The sequence below is a fragment of the Chelon labrosus genome (genome assembly GCF_963514085.1).
Source record: "Chelon labrosus genome assembly, chromosome: 4".
NCBI lineage: Eukaryota > Metazoa > Chordata > Actinopteri > Mugiliformes > Mugilidae > Chelon > Chelon labrosus.
In genome coordinates this window covers 26658226-26671931 of record NC_140340.1, presented here as the reverse complement: position 1 = coordinate 26671931, position 13706 = coordinate 26658226, and the positions used below count along the sequence as shown (strand labels likewise).

Here is a 13706-nt window from a genome sequence, read left to right as displayed (position 1 = left end):
TGCTACACATAGGGTGTATACTGAGGTCACAGGTTCCTTTCTACATGACAAAATCACTTCGATTAGAATAGATAGATACTTTATTTATCCCGTGGGAAATTCATTCCAGTAGCTTCATCACATAGAAACAAAGATATTTAAGTTATATAATAACATGAATATATAATGCTGTGTAGAAAATATACAGTATTGGCAGCAATGACCAAAGTTCAGTTGGTTCCTCACAGGGAGGTGTTGTATATTCATATGGCCTGAGGGACAAACAACCATGGAGCAGGACAGAGACAGCAGCCTGTCACTGAACGAGCTTCTCTGTCTGACTATGGTGTCGTGTAGAGAGGGTGGTGGACATTGTTCATGATGGACTCCTGCTCTGCCCCTACTACAGAGCCCACCTTCTGTATCAGATTGTCCAGCCGCGAGGTGCCCCTCTTCTTAGTGCTGCCTCCCCAGCACACCACAGCGTAGAAGAGGGCACTGGCAACGAGAAAATAGAGACAGCTCTGACCTTTTTTTGTACACTGAGTCTATGTTAATCGACCAGTCCAGTTTGTGATCCAGCTGTAGATCCAGGTACTAAAACGTCTGAAACACCTCTATGCAGTTACAATCACAATGCACAAAAGCCGGTGTTGGTGGAAATGCTTACTGCAAATGTATCTTTCATTACCTCTTCTTTGTTTTCTGCTACAGGCCACTGGCGAGGTCAAGGCGCAGATGTATATCTGATTTGTGTTTTTCTTGGCTGACTGCACCCTTATTAACATGCTGTGGAACTCCTCGCAACTCCTGCCGAGGTGGAGAGTGGCTCTGTGTGTGCATGCCCTTCACTGCAAAAGCAATGCAGTTTGTGCACATTAGATAATGTCAGGACTCCCAAAGCCACACATTTGGGACTGAATTAAATCGGTTAATTTCAACACTATGTTTTCTTAACTCTGTGTGGAGCGTACATTCCAGCACAACCTCATTGTGTTACACAGTGCTCTCTAATAGAAGCTGTCACTTAACACAAATCTTTGTTGTTAACTATAGCTCATACTGTCTCCACAGAACTGGTTATAACAGAGAGGCTGCTGTTGAAAGAGAGAAAAAAAATTGTTAAAGAAGCCATAAGAAAACACTTAGCTTGTGTCGACTCAGCATATTTCTGCACCGGGTTTTTTTTTTTTTTGCTGATGAGTCTGTGTCTATTCCCTGCAGGCCGTGCTATAGATGAATTGGCACTTTGATGTAGTGATGCATAAAGGGCTACGGAAAACGCACCATGCAGTGGTCAGGCAATAACTCAGCTTAAAAGCAAACCCTGTGTTGTTTGTGTGTGAGCATGTGTTTGCTGGACAGGCGTACAGTATATAGCGAGGAACGTGAGTTACTCTTTTCAAGTAGTTTCCACGCAGGGCCTCCCATCTTCTCTGACTCCTAGACTTTTTAAAGCACTTTAAATCCAGAACTCACAGGATTTTATGATAGAATGTACGTCTAAGTGCACAGAGCCCATTTCCAAAAAGGTGCTCAGCTGATAAGAGCTATCAACTCACCCCCAGCACAGACAGATAATTCACCCAGACGTTTAATGCTTAGTCAGTTCAAATAAAAGGAAGATTAAATGAAACTCACAACTCCTTCTTGACCCACAAAAATATCTATCCAGCTCATGGTATGTAAAAAAAGCCCTTTCCAAATAGGCTATAAAGTGAATTTAATCGTGAAAATACCTTTACTGGAGCAGCAGTAGAGGGCGTTTTACCACAGCATCACTGACCCTGAGCCAGCAAGCTACTCTGTGACATCAGCTCAGTCTCTGCCAGACTGAATCAATACCACAAACAAAGGCGCTCCAGACCATCATCTCCTTCTGACCCTGACTGTGGTCAAACGAGCGCACGAACACAAAAATGTCTTTGTTGACATATCGATCCGTCTCTCTTTCTGACAGAGTCCTTGGCCTTAGATGTCGGACGTCTGACACCGTGGCAGGAAACCCTCTGCTTTTAAGTGTACAATCTGGAGGGTGGATTGCTCTCATTTCAGAGCATCAGCTACACTCACAGTTGGTGAGTTATGATTTGGGAGGAGACACTGGAAGTGATCTGTTGAGTCTCTGAATGGCAAGGCAACTGGCGGGGCAATGATCCCTGCAGGAGGGAGAGTGCGATGTCTGAAACCTGCCACAAGATGTCGCTGTGGGACACAGTCGGTACCTCTAGCAATATTTTTTAGTTTTTTCATGTAATATCCACGACTGAAATTCTTTTTTTAATATATCCATATTGAAAAGCCATAAATCCATAAATATCTTTTTTTCATCAAATTTGCATTTCCAAGGTGCACATTAGTGTTAGCCCTCCCAAACAACATGGTGGCAAACAAAAAACGTGGATCTTACATTTGCCACAATGCAACCTTTTGATTGATCGTTTCTACCTGGTATATAATTACAGGCATTTTTTTTAATCTCCACATTTCAGATTGTATCCCTGACTTTCCCTAATAAAACTGTCTTCACTGTATTCTCAGCTTGGTCTCTGAAAACATTTATTTATTTATTTATTTTACTGTGATAAAGACTGAGCCTTCTGGGTAAAACTGTTGAGTGCCCCTTTAAAAAACTCCTTTAATAATTCAGCATTACCAGCTGTAATACTATAACTGTAGCTGCTCAAATGACACAACAAATCTCACCAAGGAATTAGTGGAAATGATTAACAAGTGTGGAACATGAGGATATCACTACTTGTTGCTCTCCAGGCACTGATTATATAACGGAAACCATGGCAACACGTCACTGGAGTTGAGCTGCACAAGATGTTAACTTCCACACAAACTCACTAACTGAAATCCACAGCAATGCAATTAGGCCTACTGATGGAAATGAGGAGTGTTTCTAGGTACTGCATTTATTAAGCTCATCAGTCAAGTTCTGATAACTCTGTGTTAATAAACATCATACTATTTAACATTTTTAGAATAATGTAATTTAGTGTAATCAGGAAGACACACTAAATTAGCTTAGTTTAAACTGGATTGTACTGTAGAACGTTTCACCTGATCAAAACTATTCCACCTTAAACCAGCTTTTCTTCTGCGCTCTTTTAAGTATGACACAAGACGTCTGGGATTTCTCTTCCTTCACATCAATGAAAAAGAGAACCAGCAGCTCCCGTTCACCCAGGGTGACATTAATGAAGCATCAGAGCGTTTACTTATGTTAACCAACAATGTAGCTCCCTCAGAGCATTTGTCCACTCTGCCTGCAAAATCGTGGAGGTGGCTTCTTTGCAACAGAAACGTCACGTCCCAGCGTCCTCTGCAGACTAGCATCTATCAGGACCAGCGGATCAGACAGTTTGTTACATCTTCAAGCAGCCTGAAGCAGCAGCTTTCTGCAGCAGCGTCCCCTCCTGTTCACAACCCCAGTCATTCTTCAAACACCTGCGAGCCAGAAAAGGTGGTCCTGTCAAACCAATCACGCAACTGCTGTCAGATATGTTAGTGTAGCCTAGGCAGATGCACTAGGATTTTAAAATGATCATTTGATCTTTATTATATTTATCCCATCCATCAAATAGCTTTGTACTTTTGTACTGGAAAGGATGAATTATATTATTTTAAACTACAATTAATTAATCAGTATTTCTAGCTCAACCAACAATCTAGGCAAGCATCGTCAGTTCAGCTCGTGTGCTTTATAAAATAACAGTACTAATCTGTAACATGATATTCACCGTCACATCAACATTAACATTTTGAGTGCCAATTATATCATGCTGCGTGAATTCTGTTCGCCAGGTGTAAATATTTATGAGGCTCATTCTGCACCCATATATGTGTCAAGGAGTGTTTATTTATGGACGGAGGTTACCGACGAATGTATGTTTAGACACTGTGGAGGTGATTTTTACTAAGTGTGTCTGATCCCCATTTGCTGTCGTCTGATTACTAATAGAATGCAGCCGTTGACTGCATACATAAAATAACTGAGCCTCCGGAGGCAGGCTGGTGCAAAAGATGTCTGAGATGAGGAAGGTAGCGGTAGTCGTGAATTTGGTCCTTACAATTTGAGTTGCGAGTGCTATTTTCCTTTATGACTTTATGTAACAGAACTAATGAGTCAAGTGTAAAAGCAGTACCTATCGAGTCTTTTTTGACTTTACATTCACTTACTCATTAGGTACGCCTGTAAAAAAACAAATCCATTCTAATATAACAGTCCTGCATTAAATCTTATTTTCATGTAGGTTATAGTATTGAGCATTTGTTTAAAATAACTGAGAGCTGCTGTTTCAACTGTTTTCATTGTAGAAGCTGTGGTTTGCAGGACTGTTGAATTGTATTGTGTTGTGCCGATGCATGTTTCTATTATTTTGGCCACCCCATTTTAGTCAGTGGGCTTCAGCGTTTAATTCAATCCAGTTTAACAGCACCACAGACTACGTCTCCCAAAATGATCGTACAGTTAAATCACTACCTTCCTGACGCTGATTCAACCTCAACTGAACATTAGAGCAGTCATGAAGGAGGATTTAGTACAGGACTGTTACAATAGACCACATTTGATTTCACTGGTGTACCTAATAAACTGGCAAATGAGTGTACATGTACTGTATAAGAATAATTTATCTGATTTGGTTCTCGCCTTTCCCAAATTCCGCACCCACTTAGACAAATCTCAATACTCCTTTTGTATGTTTCCAAAGTAACCCTCTCCCCTTCTTTTGTCTTCCTCTCCTTTGAAGCAACTTCAGAGCATCAATATTTAACCTGACAATGTCAAATCTAAAAAAAGAAGTGACGCTGATGGGAAGACAGTGCTTTGAAGTGTGCCTGCCTGTAGACCTGCGTTGAACATGACTGATTTCCACTCCCAGTTTGAACGCGACACGGGCACACTGTGTGGATGGCAGTCGTAACACAGATCCCAGTCATTAATGACTACTCTCTTGATTACACAGGAACTAATGGGATGTGGTGGGGACCTGAGGGACAGCTCAGAGCTGCACAGAGCAGACTCCTTCACATGCTAAGGATTACTTCTGTGTACTTTCGTTTTGTGATGGCAGTAATACTTTATGACAATAAAAGTAGAGCAAGCTCTATCCTGTGAGCGTTGCTGCTGAGGTCAGACTCTGGCACTTTCAGGAGAGAATTCACAGACATCTACAAATCTGAATCGGGTGGAGCAGAATAGAGGAGCAGAATCATCACACTGATGCTCAATTCAGCGATTCAAAATCATTGTAGTTTGGCCACTTTTTTTTTGCATTCCTAAGTTGTTGCATCTGCTTTCAAGAGCACCTCACTGGATGTGCCAGTAGCTTCATGCAGCACAGTTTAAATGCATTCGTCTCCTTAGCCCGTCTGGTTCAATGATCACTTCATACATAATGAGGTTGGTTCCATATACTAAAAAAATGGTGATGGAGTGTTGAACTTTATACAATTTCTTTTCCTCCTCCTTGCACCTTGGTAGCAGGTGAAGTCATGCCAGAAGATAATTCTTTGGTGAAAGTGCTCTCATGTCATTAGTGTTCAAAGGTGGAGGCAGCTTATTCCACTCAGTCTATATCTGGATTATGGATTCAGCTGACGTCTGCCCTCTTGTTGGTTGGCCATGTCACATTCCTGAAAGCATCCCCTGGTGGTGACTACACCAACAAGACTTTGCTATCTACGTGTTTCTCGTCTATGTCACCATCCCTTTGTCCACTTTGTCCTTCTTCAGCAGTCCTCTAGATTAAATGACAACATTTGACACATATTCAAGTCAAGTCAAGTCAAGTTCGTTTATTCGTCTCCCTTGGGAGAAATTTGGTTTAGAGACAGGGTACTGCTGCATAGACAGACATAAGACGTAAAACATATAAACATAAAACATATAAACATCCAAACAAAGGAGAGGGTACATAACTGGCAACCAGATAGGGACCAAAGTGCAAGAGGATCTGAGCTGAGCTGTGCAATCTGCCCTACCTAATACTTGAAGTACATTGCTAATACACATTTAAAGTGCAGTTAAATGCTGGTACGGATTAAAAAGATGCTGGTACATGTTACAGTTCTGGTAAAACCTCCCTACATTTGCTCATTAATGAGCTTAACTGACACTGGGACAAAGGAATGTTTGAACCGGTTGTGTTTACATAAGGAGACCCTGTATCTTCTCCCTGAGGGCATCTGCGAGTATTCGCTGAACAAAACATGGGAACTGTCATTTAAAATGTTTTTTGCCTGAGTAATGACAGCCTCATTGAACAGTTCCTGAGGGTTAAGGGGGGGGGGTGACCCATAATCCTGCCCGCTACTCTGACCAGGTTGAGAATCTGTGATTTAAGTTTGACACTCAGATTACCAAACCAACTGGTGATACCGTACCGTAAGATAGACTCTATTGCTGCCCTATAAAAAATTAACATTATGTTTTTGCTGACACCAAACAACCGCAGTCTGCGTAAAAAGTGGAGGCGCTGATGGATTCTGGCGCAGACAGTGGCTACCTGTGTCTGCCAGCTCAGGTCTCCTGTATAAGCGGGGCATCATTTGTAAGCGCCTTCAGTTACAAATCATGTTGAAAATAAAAATCTATAAAAATGTCACCTCCCTTACTTTGCTCCTGATGGACAGTTGGCATAGCTGCTACAGCCACTGAAGGTGATGTGCTGTGAAAACATGTTCAAGGAGAAGGGGGAGGGGGAGGAGGAGGAGGAGGAGGAGGAGGAGGAGGAGGAGGTAGCATCTTAGACCAACACCTCTGTGTCCTCCAGGTCAGTGTCTCCTCTCTCAAAACACCTAAATAACACCATCTGATGCACTCTCTGACAGTTCTTTGACTGACTGAACAGTGACATTGCAACAAACTGTTCTTCTGAACAAATGATGTGTTTTTTTCATATTGGTTCTGAATTGAAACAGATTACAAAGAAAGATGTGGATAAAACTACTCATTAGAAGGTAGAAGGTGGAATGTTTTCTTCTTGGAACAACCATGACCACACAGCCTCGTACAGAGTTGGAAATGAATCATTCATCAGTGCAACAGGCGAGGTTGACATTTACGAATGCATTTCTTATGAAAGTATAACTATTTCATCGGCTCAGTCAGAGGCAACTTTCAGAGGGCCGTTTCTTTTCTAAAAGCGGATGAGTCACTCTTAAAACTACTTTATTCTTACCATGAGGTGCACAATTTGCCTTTGATCAGGAGCGCTGTATGCATGAAACCCCACAAAGGAGTTAGTTGAAATGTGGAGACAAGACCTAAAAAGACATGCACTGTGTGCAGTGCATGCACAAGTCAGGGGTTCGTTTATTTACCCGTAACAGACAGAGCAGGGACACCCGGGGCCACGCCTGTTGAGCAGGCAAGAGTTCAGTCAAGGAGTGGTCACTGGGGGGGGCATGGACCCTCCACTTCTGGAGCCACATAAGGAAATTCAAGAGCAAGATCTGGGCAACCTGAACTGTCAGTGAAGGCGTCTGACGCGCACCTCAATTCAAGCGTTGGCAGGATAGTCTATTGATCCAGTGACTAAATACAATGAGCGCAAACAAGCATCAGGACAATCACAAAATGGATGCTTCACCCAGAGCAGAAACACCTGCACATAAATTAAACTATCTACTTAAACCTGATGACAAGCAGATGTTAGGTCATCAGACATCTGTGATGAGATTTAGACACCCATCTGCACCCCCACTGACCTTGCAGTGGCAGTGTGAGTGTCCTTGTCTAGTGCTTGGGTTTAAGATGCTCTCATTACATTTCACCTGATGCAAACAAATTACTCCATCTTGGGTGGCACAGTAGCGAGGTGGTTAGCACTGATGCCTCACAGAGAGAAGATCCCGGGTTCGAATCCATGGGCTGACTGGGCTTGTTAGGTTAATTGGTGATTCTAAATTAGGTGTAGGTGTGAATGGTTGTCTGTCTCTCTATGTTAGCCCTGTGATAGACTAGTGACCTGTCCAGGGTGTACCCTGCCTCTCGCCCGATGACAGCTGGGATAGGCTCCAGCAGACCCCGCGACCCTTCACAGGAACAAGCGGTTACAGAAGATGAATGAATGTTTCCATCTTATGTTGCAGCCCTCAAGTGGGATCATAACAGGTGCTGCAGGAGAAATCAAAAGATCACAGATCATCATGAGGGAAATCTCTGTCCTATAATAACGTGGTAATGTGACCAGTGTGACTTCTGGTGAATCAAGTCATCTGTGCTAATTAAACAATTAAGTTCCTTTGGGATTTTTTGAAAGGTACGTCTGCCAAAGATATTTGTCAAGGTATCCCTGAGATAAACTACAAACCTGGACGCTTCAACAAAATGAGGAAAGGCAGAATTTAATTGAAAAAATTGCTCGAAGGTTTTGAGACAGTCTGTGGATTCCCTTTCAACAGCTGCTGATTGATTAGCGTGACCACTGCAGGAGGCCGCAGCCATTCTACTACTTAATAAACCCCTCCCCCACAGGAGCCACCAGCCTTACATGCACTGTGTGCTATGAGTACTGTTACAGTAACCTTGATAAGAAAACCACACACTGTATGAAATTCCATTTGAGCAGCCGCAGCACGTTCCTCCGCCGCTCCTCGCCACGCACAGCCGAGCACGAGACAGATACAGCATTAGGACGAAGAATAGCTTCCACATGACAGCAGCGGGAAGCACAGCGGGCTTGTTATACAGTATGCGGAGCCTCCTGTGAGAGAGGCAATTTCAAAATTTAGAAACTTCCTGACTGAAAGCAGCTCGAAAACCCTTGAGCAGCTCGAGCACACGGCCAAAAATAACCCAGTGCTCTTGTTTCCTGTTCTCGCTCAGCCTTCATATTTACACGTCGACAACTCACGTCTGCTCCAGTCAGCTTGAGGGAAAGGGCCTGTTGCATCGGTGTTGCCATGGCAACGGGCCAGCAGAGAATCTCTGAGGTCAGGGCGAGAGCACCTGGAGCTGAGCTGATGGGAGAACAGAGGTAGACAGAGGTAGACTGGCACCATGCCGAGATGTGCTTCACGCCGTTATTGGATATTTCATTACCGCCGCTTCCTCCTGAACGGCACAGACGTGATGAATCATCAACAGACACGGGCTGTTAATCATTTCTGGGGCTGCACAAGCAACAACGCCGGGGTTCTGCGTGTTCGATAATGAAGAGTGGTGAGAGATATTTAAAGAGAAGGGAGCAGAGCTGGAAAGTGGATTACATCCATTATTTAGGAGCTGCTTCTCCGTCTGTGAGAGAGAAAAGAAGAGCATGTGCAGGCCACAAACATCTCCTCTATGTCTCTTTGAGAAAATAAAAGACACTACTCACAACATGCGAAAACCGCAGACAATTAAAATCTGAAAATCTTGGCAGTAGCTTGGTAGTCTTAAAAATAAGCAGAAGCCGGATTCCGTTAATGTGGCCATGTAAAAACACTTTCAGATCGTTGCATCAAAAGGACTCAAGCACACTGAGGCCCCCTTGAATTGCAGAGAAACCGGGCCAAAAAAAGCTTGGATGTGTTAACTGTTTGATCACGATGCTTTATCTCCGTTTCCCATTTCCTCTCATGAGCTGCACTGATTGTGTCCACAGGGTAATCTTGAATGCATATTTTTGAGCATATGGCGTTAAGTGCCATGGCATGTGCTGCAGTATGGGGCAGAAACTTTATGTGACGGGAGATCTGAAAATCTTCAGTGGTCTGCATGTTCAAGCAGATATTTGCAGTGTCTTAGGTAAGGGTGTGAGAAAGGTAAATATAAACACATGCAATAAGAGACTCACATGCAGCCTGTGAGGGATTTAGGTTCGTGTATCTTAAAAGCTGAATCTCAGAAGCTACTGAGAACTAAAATATAAAATTCTAACATGTCTGCATCTGGAGAAAATATTGAATTTTTCTGCAATAGTAAATTTATTTTAGGATTTATTGTTTACCAAAAGTGACCATTCTGTTCTCTGCCATTTCTCATTTCCCCATCGTCATTTCCACAGGCCTCTTCCTGCATCATCCACCTACTGCTGTCACTGTCCTGAAACAGGGACGCAGCTTCCCCACTGTTTGTTCTCTATCAGATAAAAAAAAAATCTTTCAGCAAAGAGAGTGGATGCAGAGGAGACAGAGGAAGGGGAAGGAGTGTAAAGGGCGACGGGAGAAAGAGAGAAAAGAGAAAACGCACAAATCAAAGCAAGCAGTGAAGGAACATTTATAAGAATGTCCTATCCTCGCTTTGATGTTGTGACAGGATGGCAGATCTTTGCTTTACTTTTCTTCAAAGACTTCCCATGCTTCGCGAGGCCTGAGAAATCGTTAGATAACGCGCACTTCCTTGCTATTTTGTCTTTTTTTTTTTTTGCCCCAATAATGAGCTGTGCAAAAAAGGTACGGAGACACCGTTCTACCTGCCACCCGGTATCTGCCTTGCCACTTCAGATGGTGGTGACAGAGCTGCACAGAGAGATAAAGGCAAAACAGCCACACACTTGTTCATTTGTTGAATATATTATTTTATTTTAACATCATCATCATCATAGTTTAACTTTTAATTTTCCCTTCATTCATTTAAAATGATCACCTCTGAATGTACACATACTGCAAACTGTCAAAAATATACAAACAAATGCAGGCTTGTGCTATAGTCTGGTCAAATGTCTAAAAAACAGTGGCACTGGGAGGAAAGAGAAAGAGAGAGAGAGAGAGAGAGAGAGAGAGAGAGAGAGAGAGAGAGAGAGAGAGAGAGAGAGAGAGAGAGGCAGAGAGAGAGTGAAAGAGACAAAGAGAGAGAGAGAGAGAGAGACACTGAAACCGGTAGAGACATGCACAGCATCGTTGTGAGCACCGGTTATGGTGATCAGGGTGCGTGGTGCTTCCATGGGATCCTTGTGGAAAAGTACATACATTTCATCGTCTGACAGTGGGGCACAAAATGCCCTCCACATATCAAAACCAAAAACAAAATGTTGCTTGTTAATGGAACTGTTAGGCACATCATTGTTTTTTATGGTTTTACATTTTCTGGAAAAGTCTGTGTTAGTGTAAATGTAGAATGCTTCAACAAAAACGAGAAAAAAATAAATGAAAAGAAAACATACAATTAAAAAAGAAAAGAAAAAAACAGCTTTCAAAAGTCATTTGGAATCACTGTCTTGTTAGTAACTCAACATTGTTAAATAATGTGTGCGTGATATGTGCGTGTGTGTGTGGTGTGTTGCGTGTTTGAGCATGTGTACACATTTTGTTGAACCGAGTGAGAATGGGACTGAGTACTTGAGGTGTTCTGTGGGTGGTTTCTGTGATTGGCTGACAGCTGTCCAATCAGATGCTCAGGTCTTTGGGATTCTCCTTGTAGGTCTTCTTGGGCTCAGGGAGCGTGGGCTTAGGCGAGCGACTGGTGTTGGTCTTAAGCGTGCTGTAGTACTCCCTCACCCTTTCCGCTACGAAATTGTCATCATCCTCTTCATCCTCTGAGTCATCCCTTCTGGGGCTCCTGATCGGGGAGATGTCTCGTCCCAGGCTGCGGGCTCGGTACTGAGGTTCAGGTGAGCTACCTCGACTGGCGTAGCGCCCCTCCCTGTCCATCCTATCAGATGACTGCCCTCTTAGCAATGAGGTGTACCTCTTATAGGCTGAATCTGAGTCAGGAGTGCGCACTCTGGGCAGGGTGGTGTCTCTGTAGGCGTCTCTTTGGCGGGATGCAATGTCCCTCAGCAGGCTTTCCCCATTATAGGCCCTCTCCATGGAGGAGGCTCTCATCAGCAAGCTGTCCTCCCCATACAGGCGGCCCTCCCTGTAAGGTTGAGGACGCGTAGCCTCCCTGTTCAGACGGTCCAGGGCCGGGCTCTCTCGCAGGATGCTGTCCTCTAGAGGGAGGCTGGGTTCAGGAGACTTGGCTAGTTCCTTCAATACGGCCTCGCTTCCGTTGGGCTTCTCGTTGGTGCGGTTCTGTCTCTCTGGGGAGGCATGGCGGCGGTAGGGGTCTGCGGAGTGGGCGTAGCGTCTGGTGGGGGAGTGGTGCCGAGAGCGGTAGGGGGACCTGTGACGGTGAGGCGAGCGGTGAGGCGAGCGGTAAGGAGACCGGTGCGGTGAGTGGTGGCGGTGGTGAGATGAGGAGTGTTGACCGTGGCGCTTGTCCGGGGACCGGCCACGGTGGTGCCCCCCGTGTCGGCCGTCCAGGTTGTTCTCTGTGCTGCGTGACCTGCCGTGCCCCTTATTAGGCGAGCGGTGGCGGCTGCGGTGGTGGTTCCCACTAGAATGGTGGCGATGACCATCACCTCCCTTTTCATCCTTCTTCTTGGTATGCTTGGGCACATTCTTCCCCGTGGACTTTTTCCCCTTGTGTTTTCCTGCGCTGGTTTTCTTGGTGGGGGAGTGGTGGCGGTGGTGTTTGGAATGGGGGTGCTTGCCAGTGCCATTAGAGCGGCGGGTCGCCTCCTTCTTGCTCCGGGATGCTTGTTTGGGTTCTGGTGGGTAGCTTGACTCTGATGGCGCGTTGGTTGAGTGAAGGGTGCTCACTTCCGCAGCGTTTTGTAACCCTGAGGCTGGGTTGGCTGCGCTGCTGTCGTTGGGGCTGCCGTCTGAAACAGAGTGTGACATACAGACGATGGCAGGGGGATCAAACATGCATCTCAAACTCTAACACAGCGTACAGCACTCTTATCTGCTTTGACATTAATCATGCGGAATTACCCAGACATTAAATTAGGAGCATTTCCAATGGAAGCCATTCTGATGTTAATGCCAGCAAAGATGGCACAGCAACAGCCAATGGTAAGACTGTGTAGCTTACACAGAATAAAGAGACACTGATAGACTGGTGGAGCAGCCACTGTTTGATTGTTACCCATTACAAACCTGTTCCCTGGTTTCTGTGCAGCCACCTTTCAGCAGAACTGGACGTGGTTGGTCAGGTGGCTGGGCTTAAGGCAGGATACAGTTAGTGCCAGCGTGCTGCGTATTGATGAATGATGCTGCTTGATTGTACGGATTAGCCATGCTCTTTTCATGCACTGCAATGATGCCTTAGAAGAATCTTTAAGGTAAATTAAATGCTCAAGATGACATCCAAAAACCACTAACTGCTATAAATGCATAGCTATTATCGGGTGTGGACTGGGTGCAATGAATAATTTTAGCATCACTAAAGCCTCTACATATGCAATGTTTAGTTTAACTCACTTCTACGTGCATGTGTCTAAATGTTAAATACTACAAACTGCAGAGATAACAACTAAGCAATAACATAGGTGTTCTAAAACACTGGTTCCCAACCTTTTTTCCATGAAGCTCCCTGTTCTTATATCCAATCTGATGATGATGATTCATCTATAAAATACAGCGACGCTCTCAGTGTAGGGAAACTTGCCAGCTATCCGCTATTTGACTTAGAGATTCATAGGGTCATAGAGATTTACAGGTCACAGCCGTGTCTAATTTTGACAACCTCAAGAATCCCTCCCCTTTTAATTTCTGGGCTGGAAACCATGGGTTTTAAGCACTGAACGTACCTAAACCGATTTACAAGAACAAACCAACACCCTGATTTCATCTCCGGACTTGTTGCCAAAAGGCTAAATGGATCTTGTACAAAGACGTGCACGAAGTACCCAGAACAACAGCTACGGCACTGGCAATGAATTTAGGTGAATGGATTTGTACGCATGGAGTAAAGCACGGGCACAGGTGAGTTGAATTGAGGCAACACCACACATGTCAGGATG

General features: G+C 44.3%; 1 protein-coding gene across 3 annotated transcripts in view; it reads right to left on the bottom strand.

The window, feature by feature from the left end:
- Positions 1 to 10479: 10479 nt before the first annotated feature.
- magi1b (membrane associated guanylate kinase, WW and PDZ domain containing 1b) overlaps positions 10480 to 13706 on the bottom strand; it is a 125674-nt gene continuing 122447 nt past the window's right edge. For all 3 annotated transcript variants that reach the window (XM_084542763.1, XM_084542765.1, XM_084542764.1), the window contains exon 24: positions 10480 to 12563. In XM_084542763.1, coding sequence (XP_084398889.1) covers positions 11305 to 12563 — 1259 coding nt within the window. In that variant the 3' untranslated portion in view covers positions 10480 to 11304. The remainder of the gene's footprint in view (positions 12564 to 13706) is intronic.